A 15,756-nucleotide genomic window follows, 5' to 3' on the forward strand; every position below is an offset into this window, starting at 1 on the left:
GCATGAAATAAGGTTTAGGTTATCAGATGGTTTACCTCTAGATATAATGAATTGACAATGCAGGCTTGATATAAGGTCCTTTCTGGATCGTTATTACACAAAATAATGAAGAAGATTCATTTCCACAACTACTTCATGAGTTGGAAAGGAGGTATCAAGAATTCTCACTTTCCAAAAAGGAAGTTGTTTGAAAGCAAATTGAGCAGTTTGTACGAGTAAGTGATCGTTTCTTATATGCCCCTAGCTATACACATAAAGGTCGTCCTTCCAGTTCAAAAACTAAAGTAGAAGCAACTTCTACACGTCGTGATTCTTATGCATTTGAGATTGTTGAAAAGGGGAAGAGATGCGGTACTTGTAAGGTTTATGGCCATAATAGTCGGACATGTAAATCGAAAGGTAAAGATCTCGAATCAAACTCACATTCAAAGGTCACTGGAATTCATGGTGGTAAAATAGAATAGGCATAGAGGACTTAAGTATGCAACAATTCAACTTGAAAGATGTATTCTAAGGTTGGAGCTGCTTGCTATGACATTACAAATTATTCTTTCATACATATATTCGTTTTAAGTAAAGAATGTCTTTCTTTTTTATGTAATGGAAATCTTTTATTTTCTGATTTAGGTAAAATATTCTTTTCAAGAGAGTAGCCTTTTTTAGGGGAGCCTAGTAGCTGAATGGACAATAACTTTTGTTAAGTTGCATATGCAACTTGTTATTATTGTTATACATTTATACTTTGACGATAATTTTCTTTTCATTGATGATTCTATGAAAATTCCGATGCATTTAGAATTGACAAAAAATATGTGTTTGCAAATGGTTTGAATGGGTTGTCTTGGAGTGCGATTACAATTGTCATAATTTCTGGTCAATAGCTAATTATATTATTTCTATGCAATAATGTTTTAGGGAACATTTTCTTTTGCAATGGCATGATAATAATGAACGTTTAGAATTTCTAAGCACTTAACTTTGTCATTTTTTTAATTATTTTAGAGTATCTTTTAAAACATCATGTAATGAAGGCATGAAAAATAAATAAAAATTGGACTGTTAGATTCACCGGATAAAATGAAAGATGATCGGTTAAAATACACGGACTATAACGTAATGCGTACTAAAACTTGTAGGTGGTTCTTTTCGCTCTCACTTGTGTTTACGTTATATTCTGAATAATAGTTTTCTAGTGCATAAAAAGAAAAATATACAACTCATTAACATAATAATAAGTTAGCTATCTACCAAATACACTATTTTTTGTAAAAAAGACAGACGCCAATTTTGTTCCAATGGAGAAAGAAAAGGAAAAAACCAAGAAGGAGGGTAAGAAATAATCTTAAATCGTGAGTGGGCCCCACATTTAATCTTAATAAACGTTGTTTGAGAGAAGCAAGGGGAGTTTCGTCTCTAGCAAAATTAAAACAAAGAAGAAGAAGAAATATGTAATAAATAATCTTAAGTCAAGAGTGAGACCCGCCATGAATAATGTAGTCAATTCAATGTGATAGGGGTGTCAAGAGCCAATAAGTAGGTGAAAATAGGGCGAGCCTATTGTTATCATCATTATTGTTCCTCCGCATCATTTGGGTTGACTATGAAGCTTCTTGGACATACCCTGCTTATCAGATGAGCATATTGAATCTGTCACGGCTCATAGAATTCGAAGTCATTAGTGATTGGCATTCTTATATGCCGTGATTCGCAAGATCAGACCTAGGTTTTGAATACCGTTGCTTTTCTTCTGGTATTTCATTTTTTATGCCACAATCTGCTGATGTCTGCACCATGTTATTTTATTCAAATCAATTGTTTCCCCTACCCTCTCAAGATAAGCTGTGGTCGTGCCTTGCTATTGTTCAATGCTACGTTCTGCCATCTGATGCCATTGCCTTAGCCTTGAAGTCTCTACTTGATATTATTAAATTCTACGTTTATTCGTTTTTGTAAGCGATACAAGTAACTATTTTCAGAAAAATATTTTTCAAATCATTTATTTTTTGCAAAACAAATGGAGCGTTGTAGACACAGACACTATTAGGCCGGGTTCGAGAAATAGCACAAACGAACTTTGAAGCCATCTCGCGACTTGGTGAATTGTCTAATGAGATCTTATGAGAACGTCAAATGTTGATAGCTGCAACAAAGGTTTCATGCAAAGTAAAGAGGTAATCTTTTTGGGAAAAATTGCATCGGAAGCCCTAAAATCTTATGCTCCGAATGCAATCAAGTCCTCAACTTTTCAAGTGTTTCGATTAAGGCTCCGTTTGTTTCGTGAAAATGAATAATTTGGAAAATATTTTACTAAAAGTAATCATTTGTATCGCTTAAAATGATTAGTCAATGAAAGATACTTCATTATTGACAACAATTTCTGCCTAAACATATTTGTGAAAAATGAATGATCTAAAAAACATTTTCCATAAAGTCTAAGACTTGATTAAACTAATTGAAAGGTTTAGTACTTGATTGCATTTCATACATAAAGTCTAGGACTTATGGTTTCAACTTTCCTGATCTTTTATGCATGACGAATCATATTCAAAAGCCGAAGAAGAGCACCCTACATAATTTCGTAAACCAAATTTCATGTACCTATTTTAGCGTCTCTAGTATCATTCAATTTGCAATTGTATTTTAGCCACGAACAATATTTAGTGGCCACCGTCGTGGGACAAACTAACGAATTTCTAATTTATAGCTGAAAGTATTGATTTAAAAAAATTTAATTTCTATTTAAAAAATGAGTCAAAATGTATCGATTTGCAATCGCGGCAGTTTAAGTTATTTATTTTATGGATTCATGTTATATCTGAGTTAATCTAAAAAAATTAATTTTCTGTCCCCATGTACTCATTTACCCAATAATGCAGCTCGTGTTTGTTGCTTTGAGTCTGAGAGAGGATCGTGCTCTCGGTTATGCTGTTATTAATATTATCATTCCTCCAAATCAACTGATTTGAGTATGAAGCTTCTTGGACATACCCTGCTTTTCAGATGAGCATATTGATCTATCACGGTTTGAGAATGAAGTACATAGCATTGGTATTTGGGCTCACAGAATGTCAAAGTCATTAGTGATTGGCATTCTTATATACCATGATTCGCAAGATAAGACCCTGATTTTGAATGTTGTTGCCTTTTCTTCTGGTATTTTATTTGATATGCCACAATCTGCTGATGTATGCACCATGTTTTTGAATCAATTTTTTTTCCCTACTCTCTCAACGTAACATGTGGTTGTGCCTTGCTATTCTTAGACGCTTTCTACCATCTAATGCCATTGCCTTAGCCTTAAAGTCTCTACATGATTCTGTTATGTCGTGGATCGAATCAGTGACCCACGTTAAATTGGTGCCGGGTGAAAATAAGGGTGTGAGTTTAATATTTGTGAAATGAATCTGTGGCGCCGAGGCACGGCTACACTTAACCTGATAGGGGCGTAGAGGTGCAGCTTCCTAATCAACGTGGAACACGGCTGATTCTATAAGCAGTTTAATGAATTGATCACACCGATTGAACAGCGTTGATAACCAAAGTCATTTTATATCTATATTCACTTTCTTGCAAGAAGCTTTATGATCAAGTTAAAGTTACTAATTCATTCCAGAAGAGGGATTGTCTTCGTTATCTTGAGCTCAGTCTATTATTTGGGGAAGGATTGCCTATTTGACAGAGGGAAGAGAAGTAAGAGGTGACGGAGAAGCATGCACCATATAACAGCCTAGGAACAATTTTTGACAAAAATGTGCCCAGGAACAAAAAATTAAACAAACGGATTTCTGTTTCCAAACTGATTCTGGAAACAAAAGAAAGAACAGAATCAAACATTATTTGGCAAGTTGCCAAATGCACCCTTAGTGGTCTCATACTTTGAATTGGAAGAGAGAGAATGCAAGTTGCTAGAATATAGAAGTCAACTCCCTAATTTTGGTTACCTGAGAAGGAAAAATACTATGTACCAAATCAGATGTTTGCGGGCTAATTAAAACTTCCCCTGCCGCCCACAAAAGACAAGTTAATTTATCAGTTCCACGTTCCTTATGCAGCAAGCGTATGAATGATGTATTTGAATACTTCATCTTCATTTGATACCAGTACCGTGGGTCTATATATATGCAGAAGCATATAGCATTCCAGTTTGTCTTCAGAGTTAACGTTTATGCCTACACTCTGACATATGGCTGAGCTAATTGGAGCGGAATCAGATGGTATAGAGTCCATTAGAAACGAGTTATCAGAGCTAGGGAGGAGCCTCAGATCATCATTTCGGCTTCATGCTTTGAGTTTTCGAAGCACTTCGGCTGTGAGCGCGACAAAAGATGATCCTAACGATGAATATGATCTCCAATGGGCTGCCATTGAGAGGTTACCGACTTTTGAGCGGTTGAGGTCGTCACTGTTTGATAGTGAGATCGATGGACGGGCGGTTGATGATAAAGGAAAGAAAGTGGTTGACGTTACCAAGCTTGGTACATTGGAACGTCATTTTTTCGTACAAAAGCTCATCAGGCATATCGAGAATGACAACCTTAATTTGTTGCGCAAGATTAGAGACAGAACAGAAAAGTAAGCTTATTCTTCTCCACTTGATAATGGGAGGTGCATATATATTCAGAAAATTGAATGGCTATAGAGTTACCTAGATACATTAAGCCTGTGTGAGCATAAAAGATTTGTGCAGACCTAAGCAGCATGAGACGCCAAAAGTTTATTAACAGATGGAAACACTTCTGTTCATAAAATGCGTTCCAATGTACATGCTTGCATTTGACCTTGGTAAGAGGCCACACTGTGCCTGTCTCATGTTGGCCAACTTATTTGTATGAGGATTTGCTTTCTTCTTGCCTTTCTTTCCTCTTTTACTTCCTCAAACTCATCCCATGGGTTTTATTTATCACGTAGTAAGGAAAAAATTTGCTGTCAAACTGTTTTCCACAGGGTTGGTGTCAAATTGCCCACCATAGAAGTCAGATATCTGAATTTATGTATTGAAGCAGACTGTGAGATAGCTCAAGGAAAGCCCCTGCCCACTCTCTGGAATTCTCTAAAGAGCATGCTTCCTGTAAGTACCTTTCTTGTGGAGTAGAGTGTAGGAATTCTTGCTAAATCCTTTTGATTTCTTGATATTCACCATTAATGAACAAGCAGCTAAATATTAAAGATGGAATCCATTTTATGTGAACTGCTTTCCAACATGTATTTCTATACCATCAGCAAATATATATTTCCAAGTTCTTTAACTCCTGTCATCTTGAATGTGGTTTTTCTTTGGGTACAGATGCATGTACTTTCTTTTATTTTTTGAAAAAAATCAGGCTAAGAAGGAGCTTGTCCTTCTTGAAGAGGTTAAGTTACGGAAGTGTTGCCGATCATTTCTCACACCTTTGTTCAAATATACTAGTGCTAATTAGAGGCTGTATGTTGGTAAGTGTGGCAAAACCATGTATATCTCCATGTTCTCATTTGCCAACACTGGTTTTTTGTTCCCACACCTGTTCTTTCATCCTTCCGCTGCTGTAACAGTCATCATGTAATACTTTAGTCTGTTATAAGACTGAACTTCTCCTATCCATTCTGTGTATAATATTTTTTGACACTCAACAGATGTTTTTGGCATTATGTCAATTTACCTTAAATGGTTGCCGCTTCCTAACAATTCACTAATTCAAGTAAATTGGAATTTTTTTTGTACAGGGTATTCCTGCAATGCCAGGTTCAAAGTTACGTAAGGCCAAAATAAGCATCATTAAGGATGTCCGTGGAATTATAAAGCCTGGAAGGTTTGTTGTCCTGTTTCAGCTCTTCCAATCCCTCTGGATCATCTCTGGAAAATCGTGTCTCACCCTTCGTCTTTAGGAAGTCCTAGTGTCTTCAACTATCTCACTTCTAGCTGCAATTGTTTGCATCACCTACACTCAATTTAATATCCAGACTCGATGTAGGTTGTAAAAGGCTAAGTAATTAGCTTTTACAATGAACCTATCCAAACGTTAGCAAAACCTCATGACCCACTTTGTAGCAAGCGATGTTTCATGAGCATTGGCTGATTCTTTATATTTTAGAACTCAGCCTAACGATACTGCCCACAGTGAAAAGTTTTATGAAGTTTGAGAAGCTTGCTAGGAAACTGTAGTCATATTCATAACCTACTTTTTAAAGGGATTGGTTATTGTCCATGTTTCCCATGAGGGTGAATTCAGCCTAACAAAACTCATGTTTTATCTGACATTGCCAATCTCGTTATCACACCTGTAATTCAAGAAAACTATTGTCCTAACAGTTCTATAACAGAGAGAAGCACAAGCTTGATGATAGGAGACTACATAACATTCATTGTGCCTTTTCTTGCCACAGAATGACTCTACTGCTTGGACCGCCTGGATGTGGGAAAACTTCCTTTCTAAAGGCTCTTTCAGGGATTCTGAGCAAATCACTCGAGGTTTTTTGCCTGCTCTATGCTTAAGAACTTCTATGTCAAACTGCACTAGACTTATCGGCAATACCAACATACCACATGTGTGGCTTACAAATAACGTGTAAACTGAGACAGACTCATGCTCAAGAGAACACATGCTCATCCAAGTTCCTCTTGACAATCAACATCAGCATCCTTGCAGACTCAGCGAGTTTTCATAAAGTCAACACTGAAGCACATTGTGCTATTCTATTTGATGAAAGTGCTTGAACGTGCCGAGAAGTGAGAGATAATATTGTGCCCATTCATTTTCTTTGCATTTTGTAACTAATTGGAACAAAACTATTTTCTAGTCTATGGGTAATGGCACAGAACTTGAAGTTCAAAGTAAGCTAATTAAGTACAGTCAAAACATCCGTGAGCTCTTATTCTTCTGTCTTTGAGTTTGATACTCTTCTCTTCCCTGTCTTATCTGATAGATCACTGGAGAAATATCATATAATGGCCACAAGTTTGACGAGTTCATCGCCCCAAAAACGTCTGCTTACATAAGCCAATATGATCTGCACATTCCAGAAATGACTGTGAGGGAAACACTGGACTTCTCTGCCCGTTGTCAAGGTGTTGGAAGCAGAGAAGGTGAATATCATTCAAAGTGATTTTAGATCTGTCACTTGTAAACTGTGTTAAATGACAGTCTTTTTTATTTTCCTGGTTGCTAAGATATCATGATGGAGATCAGCAGAAGGGAGAAGGAAGCAGGAATTGTTCCAGATCCTGATATAGATACTTACATGAAGGTACCTTCAGTGACAATCTCCAACTTTTTTCTCTCTACCCATTTTAAGGTACAATTTGAGTCTCCTGCTTTGTCACTGGAAGAAAGCCAATTTCAATCTCAGTATTGAATTATTCCTAGAAGCTGAGGAGTTGTAAATCATAGTTTGGTTGTTTTTCTGGAAGTCAAGTTTGTGACTTTTGCACCGTATCATATAAAAGGGGATATAAACTGAATTTTCTGCACAAAAAGGTATATTTTCAACTGTTGAGCAGTGGATAACAGTGAGTTTCTGTGCTCTTCTATTCTTTCTTTGTGAGGGAAACAATGTTTGATAACTGGGATGGCTGGGATGTAACGTCAGCATTAGATTGTTTCTTACCCAGGTTACTAGAAGTTCTACTTTGAGCGTGGTGCAACCTGTGTGGTTAATAGTTACAAATTCTATTGAAACATAAATCATTAAGACCATGACATTGGCTTAAGGAATGGAATAGTGTGTGTGGCATAGGCGAAAAACAGAGGTCTGAGTCCCCCACAACTAGTTCAAACGATCCCATGCTGGGCCCACCCACCCGGTCTTAGGCTTGTGTCTCACTTGAACCATTGGATTGATGGGGCTATTTAATGTGCCCAGGTTTACCAATCCAATGTGAGCTTGTATTAAAAAAAGGAAATATGCTAGTATTTTATTTCTTTTATGACTTATTGGCTCGACATTAATACATCCAATGAACCGCCTAATTTCTTTCAACTATTTGCCACTTCTAGAACTTTTGTCGACAATAATCATGTCTTGTTTACCAGGCAATTGCTCTCAAAGGACTTAAAAGAACCCTTCAGACAGACTATATTTTAAAAGTAAGCTCTTTTAACTTAGTTAACAGTTAATTAGTTTGCTATACATCAAATGTTTAAGCAGAAACTTGTCTTTATTTCTTCAACATCTTCGCAGATCCTAGGGCTGGATATCTGTGCAGACACAGTGGTTGGAGATCCCATGAGAAGAGGAATATCAGGTGGTGAAAAGAAGAGATTGACTACAGGTAGTAGAAAGACAAAATGCAGAAAATCTCATTGAGAATAAACTTCTATATGACGAAAGTGAAACAATGTATCATATCATTTCCGAGCTTGGCTACTTGAAATTCCAAAATCTTATCTGACAAGTCAACTTTCTGGTAAAAATTGTCCAGCGGAGATGATTGTTGGCCCAAATAAAGCTCTATTCATGGACGAAATAACGAATGGCTTGGACAGTTCGACGGCCTTTCAGATTGTTTCTTGTCTTCAGCAACTAGCACATTTGACAGATGCCACTATACTGGTTTCGCTTCTTCAGCCTGCACCAGAAACATATGATCTTTTTGATGACCTTATTCTGATGGCTGAAGGGAAAATTGTGTACCAAGGCCCTCATGATCAAGCTCTGAAGTTTTTTGAGGATTGTGGATTCAGGTGTCCTGAAAGAAAAGGGGTTGCTGATTTCCTCCAAGAGGTAGTAAACACTAAGCAGATTGTGCACTGCAAGTTAGCTTCCTTTATCGACCATTTATTACGTTGCCTATTGATATGCAGGTTATATCTAGAAAAGACCAAGCACAATATTGGCAACATCCTGAGCTACCGTACAGTTATATATCAGTCAATATGTTCTGTAAAAAGTTCAAAGAATCTTATTGTGGGATGAAGCTAGATCAGGAGCTTTCAGACACATTTGATAGGTCCAAAATCCACAAAAATGCTCTTTCTTTCAACGTATACTCTCTGTCCAGATGGGAACTTCTGAGAGCATGCATGGCGAGGGAACTTCTTCTCATGAGGAGAAATTCTTTCATCTATGTTTTCAAATCAGTACAGGTCAAACTGAGCTCTCATACATCTCTAGAAGCTTTTATGATGTATATCGCTTTCAACGTCCGTGCCTATTATAATCTAATTTCTAATCTATCTTTCTGATTCCATAATTATGAAGGACCGTAGAAGTTGATTATTGCCATTTTATCATACAGCTTATTTTTGTTGCATTTATCACGATGACGGTATTCTTGCGGACTCGGATGGGAATAGATGTTTTTCATGCCAACTACTATATGGGCTCTCTGTTTTATGCGCTGGTCATACTCCTCGCTGATGGATTTCCAGAATTGGCAATGACCGTTTTTAGGCTAGAAGCCTTCTATAAACAAAAGGAGCTGTACTTTTACCCTGCTTGGGCTTATGCAATTCCATCATCTATACTTAAACTTCCTCTTTCACTGCTGGAATCTGTGGTTTGGACATCTCTTACATATTATGTGATTGGATACAGTCCTGAGGTAGGCAGGTAAGTATTAACATGAGAGTTCGTCATTTTAGAACCTTTCATTACCTCGCCTCCATAATCTTCTTTTACATTTCAATATCATCTGTAAGTTTTACTACCATTTTACTCATAAGTCAACACTTCTGTTATTTTCTGCTTATTTATGCAGGTTCTTCCGCCAATTATTACTTCTTTTCTCTGTGCACTTGTCCTCAATATCCTTGTTCCGTTTTCTTGCATCAATCTTTCAAACTGTGGTTGCTTCCATCACAGCTGGTAGTGTTGCATTACTGATTTTGATGCTATTTGGCGGTTTCATCATCCCAAAACGTAAGGCTGTTAGAATTTCCACTTGGTTTGATTTTGGGTGAATAAGTGTGGCTTAATATTTCGCTTTGTCGCTGCAGCCTCTATGCCTGCTTGGTTGAAGTGGGGCTTCTGGGTCTCTCCACTAACATATGGAGAAATTGGACTTTCTGTTAATGAATTTCATGCTCCACGATGGCAAAAGGTGAGGGCCTTGTAGAAGTGAGAACAAGTATTTGGCTCCTAAAGCTCCAATACAAGAAGCCACTCTAGTTGCAGAATCACTTAACCACTTTTATCTAGAATAGTATTTTAACATGCTACCCCTCTTGGTTAGCTAAACCAGCTTGGCTACTAAAATGTACTTTTGTTTGTGGTGCTCTGAGTATGAGGACAAGACACAAGTCCAGCTGTATTAAATCTGAGGGCCTCAGTTAACAAATAGATGTTGACAATCTTTACATCCTATGATCTCATTCTTGTAATTTCTCTGTGCTAACTTCTTGCCTAAAATCAGAGTGCCTCATTGATGTTATCTCATCCAGTTACTTGACTTTGATACAACACAAGTACTGGATAAATGATAATATCCGCTCAATAAGTATTTGGGTAGTCGTTTTCTTTCAGGAAACAATTTATCCTCAAAAGTGGGTACAATTTTGTAATCCATAGGCAGAACTAATTTCCTCTGCATTTCTCAATGCATTTTTAACTTGTTTTTTCTTACATAACTCATTGATTTAACTAACTTCCTCTTCATCTTTTTATGCAATTGGACGAGTTCTTACTTTAAACGTATATTCACAGATATTGTCATCAGACACTACAGTAGGGAGTGCAACCCTTGAAAGCCGAGGACTAAACTTTGATGGGTACTTCTTTTGGGTATCAATTGGTGCCTTATTGGGATTTACCTTACTGTTCAACATTGGTTTCACTTTGGCCTTAACTTTCTTGAAGCGTAAGTTTGTCATTTCTGCATCTGGACTTCACTTTTGGAGCAGTAGTGCCAAGGATGTTCATAAATTACTTTAAAACTTACAGCTCCGGGATCATCACGTGCTATCATTTCACGTGAGAAGTACTTGCATAGTCGTGAAACTGAAGATTCTCATGACAGCATAAAGCATGAAGAGCCAAAGAAAGTTTCTGCTGAACCTATAGAAACAAAAAATGGTTGAGTCCTAAATTCTTCCTTGCCCAATCATAGTCACACACTTATTATTTTTTATGTTCCTTTAAAATTATTAAACTGGCTTCTTTATTTCAAACAGGCAGGATGGTTTTACCTTTCACACCATTGACGCTTGCGTTTAACAATGTGCAATACTACATAGATAGCCCTGTGGTAACCATCAAAACTCCTCTTTCCTCCTGAAGTTGCAAGATTGAACCTTTCAGATACAATAAATGATGTTGTCTCTTCTCACTACATTCTCCCTTTTTGGGTTTCTCAGGAAATGAGAGAACGAGGATTTGCACAGAAAAGAATGCAACTTCTCTCTGATATCACAGGCGCATTCAGACCTGGTATTCTTACTGCATTGATGGGTGTGAGCGGAGCTGGGAAAACTACTCTTATGGATGTCCTTTGTGGGAGAAAAACTACCGGCTATATTGAAGGAGAAATAAAAGTTGGTGGTTATCCCAAGGTTCAAGAAACATTTGCAAGAATCTCTGGTTACTGTGAGCAAACGGACATACATACCCCACAAATCACTGTGGAAGAGTCTGTTATTTTTTCTGCTTGGCTTCGTTTAGATCCTCAGATTGACTTAAAACGTAAAACGGTAAGAAACAGTCCTGGCAGGCTTCTGATAATTTGCTCTGTTCAGCTATTATCAGAACAATCATGAATTGCCTGTGTAGGAATTTGTCAATGAAGTCCTGGAGACGATCGAGCTTGATGGAATAAAAGATTCCTTAGTGGGCATACCTGGTGTTAGTGGTCTATCCACAGAGCAACGAAAACGACTCACAATCGCTGTAGAGCTTGTTGCAAATCCTTCCATAATCTTTATGGATGAACCCACAACAGGACTTGATGCTAGAGCCGCTGCGATCGTCATGCGAGCAGTGAAGAATGTTGTTGATACAGGAAGAACAATAGTTTGCACCATTCACCAACCCAGCATTGACATATTTGAGGCTTTTGATGAGGTAAAGCGTATTAACCTATATATATACTATGTCCATCAGTTGGCTTTCTTCCAGCATGCTAAAACGGTTAGATGAATAGGTTACATATGGATCACAAGTGAAGATAACGGTATTGAATCACTAGAGCAGAATCTTATTTTAATTTCATTAAATAATGGTAGCTGTTGAATCACTATGAGCAGAATCATATTTTTATTTCATTTCGATTGAATAAAATCTATAAAAAAAAAAGCCACATGTTAGCTTGTAATTTCTTGTGCAAAATATTTTAGTACTTCTGGTTAGATATTGGAAGGCCTAATCTCTCTCGCTCTCTTTCTCTCTGAGCAGTTAGTTTTATTAAAAACCGGTGGACAGCTGATTTACTCAGGACCCTTGGGACATAACTCAAGCAAAATTATAGAATACTTTGAGGTCAGTTTGATGCACGAACACAATGATCTGAAAATTGCTTCCATTTCTTTTGATTTTACTACATGCTTCTTATTAAAATAACTGCTAATAATTAATAGCTCCAATAACCAACTTCTGTTGGACAGAGTATTCCAGGGGTGCCAAAGATTAAGAGCAACTACAATCCGGCTACATGGATGCTAGAGGTGACTTCTACCTCAGCTGAAGCTGAACTTGGCATTGATTTTGCTCTAATATATAGAGACTCGACAATTTATGAGTAAGTTCATCCTCTGCTACTATTGAGTGCCCAATAACAGTGTGCATGCTTGATAATTGTCTGAGATGGTCCATTATTAGTATACTTTGAAGATTTTCTGCCATATTCTATCATAATCAAGATACAGCAATGATTTCTTTAGTCTTTTCCTTCAGACTGTATAAGCTCCTGGAGTCTAAGATTTTAGATTGAGGGAGCCAGTATGCTATATATATGATAACCCACAGTTTTAACTCCTGTATCTTGACCTTACTTTCCAGTGTTTCTGGTTGTCTTCAGACTTAACTGGTGTTCCTGCTCTGATCTCCTTAGTTAACAGGTGCAGTTTGATCGATCCATTGACAAAATCCATTTTGATCAACCTCATGTTGTTTTTGCTTCCAGGACCAACAAAGAGCTTGTAAAGCAGTTGAGCACTCCACTTCACGGAACTAGTGACTTGCACTTCTCCTCCGGATTCTCACAGAATAGGTGGGGACAATTCAAGTCATGTCTCTGGAAGCAGTGCTTGTCCTATTGGAGAAGTCCTCATTACAACTTGATGCGTATCCTCTACACAATTGCTGCGTCTTTTTTCTTTGGGCTACTGTTCTGGAATCAAGGGAAGAAACCGTGAGTAACTATCCCTCTCGGTTAATTTGAGACTTGAGTCTGCTGGAGTTTTGGAGCACAAGCTTATTGAGAGATCTAAGGTCTCCATCTGGCTAACTGAACTGACACTTCTCCAATCTTGTTAGCATCTAATCTTCAACAAGTAAGAAGAACTAAAAACAAAGTGCATACCATGTCAAATGTTTGGCTGGGTTTTTCAATTATAAAAAATTGCAATGGTTGGCACAATTAGCTAGCAGTCATATAAGATCGTATATCTTTTTATGATCTGTTATGATTAAGAGACTGGCATATCTCCTGACTCCATATCCTCTCATTGCTAGAAACAACCAGCAGAACTTGTTCAGCGTATTTGGTTCGATGTATGTAGCCGTGATCTTCTTGGGCATAAACAACTGCTCATCAGTACTACAGTATATTGCTATGGAAAGGACTGTCATGTATCGTGAGAGATTTGCAGGGATGTACTCTTCATGGGCTTTTGCACTAGCACAGGTATAGAAATCTTGGAAGCTAATTGAGTTGGTTACCATAGTAGTTAAATGAGGTTCAACCTTATTAACAAATGTGCAAATCTAGTTCAATTGAATGATCAAAGTTCTTAACATATTTAAAGACACATAAGAACAATTAAAACAATTCAATCAGATTATAGTGCTATGCTGATTTCACAGGTTGTTGTTGAGATACCATATATACTAGCTCAAGCAATTCCATTTGTGATCATCACCTATCCGATGATTGGTTATTTCGGGTCAGCAGACAAGATTTTCTGGTACTTCCATGTCATGTTCTGCTCATTGCTGTCATACAATTACCTCGGACTGCTGCTCGTGTCCCTGACACCAAATTTCATGGTGGCTGCAATTCTACAATCTGCCTTCTATGCAAATTTTAATCTTTTTGCTGGGTTTTTGATCCCAAAACCGGTAAGCTACCTGTGTCATTTACCATAGTTTGATCTAAATTATTTATGTTCTTAACTCTTTCCACATACATTTTGTCCGTGTTCTTTTCGTTGTATATGCAGACTACCAAATTATGAAGTTTATGAATCTTACTAGATGTAGATATCTTATGCATGTATCAGCAACTACTAATTAAAGCTATTCCCTACATCTCAAAACTTAGTGCTTGGGGTATTAATAGTGCTTTATTATCACCGTTGCAGAGAATCCCAAAGTGGTGGATCTGGTTGTACTATGTGTGTCCAACATCGTGGGCGCTTAATGGTATGCTAAGTTCGCAGTATGGAGATATTGATAAGGAAATAGAGGCATTTGGAGAAACCAAAACTGTAGCGGCCTTCTTGAAGGATTATTTCGGATTTCACCATGATCGATTGCATGTTGTGGCCATCGTCCTCGTCGCCTTTCCTTTTGTTCTAGCAACTCTTTTCGCATACTGTATAGGGCACTTGAACTTCCAGAGAAGGTGACATCATAATTCTCTGTTAGTGTCACAGTGTAAAATTTAGTTGTACAATCCTCAAAACTAGCCAAATAAAGTGAATAGGTTTTTGTGACAATGGAGGGGCCGCATTCAAACGATTAGTATTCTGGATTTAGAAGTGTATTAGTTTCAGTATGGCCAATATGTATAAGTTTAGAGTAGGATTCAGTGCTAGACGGTATGGAATATAATCTCATGTGAAATCTGTCCAAGTTCCTGGAACTCTCTCTCGTTGTCAATTTGTGATGATGAAGGAGAGTGGGAGGGCATCTCTCGGCTTCAGCCCATTTTAGGTCTCTGACTGTTACACAATAGAAGCACTTCTCCAATTCTGAGAGCTTAGAAATACAGAAGTATGGTGTCTTTGAATATCGTTTTGATGCTAGACACCCATATGTCTGTGTGATATAAAAAAGAATTCCAAATCTATAATAATAATGCACAGCCAAAGCGAAACTAACTAAAACAGCTATGTGTCTGAGCATGACAAGAAAATCTCGAGTATTAAAAACGCAGTGAACTCTGAGGATAAAGCTTAGAGCACAATGATAGGCAGAAACTGATTGTTTCCGATGCAATTAAGACGGACATCCAAGTGGAACAGGCCAAAAATGGGATGTGAAACAATATTCTTGGCACTCTCCTGCAACACCACATCCACAGATATTGACACTGCCAGGTTTGAAGCAGTAGAATCTGTGAAGGGACTATAACGAACATAGAAAGAAAAGAAAAAAAAAAAAGGCGCGTCGTTGTCATCTCCAGAAAACAGAAGACCTTTCACCATTAGATGTTTAATCAGAGTAAGCACTGCATGTCAGGCAATTTTGTCAATCTCTCATTGCTCTCATTCCACTATACTTGTCGGGCAATTTGAAGTGTTCATGGTCTGTAAATTACATACGTCATGAAGAATTGACTGAAAGCTAATTTTACTGCAAATGCACTAGCCTCTTAACATTTCCATTTTCTCTCTGTTCTGTTTCTTTTGGTAGCTGCCGCACTACACTTCAACATAGAGGCACATGTTTTCTAAGTACAGTGTCACT

At 37.5% G+C, this 15,756-nt stretch overlaps 1 protein-coding gene across 2 annotated transcripts; it reads left to right on the top strand.

Annotated features, from left to right (window-relative positions):
* Window positions 1-4,183: 4,183 nt before the first annotated feature.
* LOC115678087 (pleiotropic drug resistance protein 3-like) lies at window positions 4,184-14,811 on the top strand. Of its 2 annotated transcripts, none has more exons than XM_030601392.2 (24): window positions 4,184-4,572; window positions 4,945-5,068; window positions 5,701-5,786; window positions 6,361-6,445; window positions 6,901-7,060; window positions 7,145-7,221; window positions 8,007-8,060; window positions 8,155-8,245; window positions 8,396-8,697; window positions 8,778-9,059; window positions 9,212-9,525; window positions 9,674-9,834; window positions 9,912-10,015; window positions 10,618-10,771; window positions 10,855-10,986; window positions 11,085-11,158; window positions 11,268-11,600; window positions 11,680-11,970; window positions 12,301-12,384; window positions 12,510-12,643; window positions 13,028-13,255; window positions 13,579-13,750; window positions 13,930-14,184; window positions 14,427-14,811. In XM_030601392.2, exons 1-24 carry the CDS (start codon window positions 4,184-4,186, stop codon window positions 14,691-14,693), a joined length of 4,353 nt encoding a protein of 1,450 aa, XP_030457252.1. In that variant the 3' UTR covers window positions 14,694-14,811. The 2 variants fall into 2 exon arrangements, with proteins under 2 accessions (XP_030457252.1, XP_056165719.1); XM_056309744.1 differs by having other exon boundaries at window positions 10,855-10,955; window positions 11,021-11,158.
* Window positions 14,812-15,756: the final 945 nt, after the last annotated feature.

This window comes from Syzygium oleosum, unplaced genomic scaffold (assembly GCF_021117445.2).
Source record: "Syzygium oleosum isolate NSW1041296 unplaced genomic scaffold, Sole_v2.1 Sole_v2.03, whole genome shotgun sequence".
Taxonomy (NCBI): Eukaryota; Viridiplantae; Streptophyta; class Magnoliopsida; order Myrtales; family Myrtaceae; genus Syzygium; species Syzygium oleosum.

Excerpts from the sequence above, each read along its gene's own strand:
- LOC115678087 (XM_056309744.1), top strand. The coding sequence starts at position 4,184 with ATGGCTGAGCTAATTGGAGCGGAATCAGATGGTATAGAGTCCATTAGA. Across the intron at positions 11,159-11,267 it reads ACTACATAGATAGCCCTGTG|GAAATGAGAGAACGAGGATT; the intron begins GTAACCATCAAA and ends TGGGTTTCTCAG. Across the intron at positions 11,601-11,679 it reads TTGACTTAAAACGTAAAACG|GAATTTGTCAATGAAGTCCT; the intron begins GTAAGAAACAGT and ends TTGCCTGTGTAG.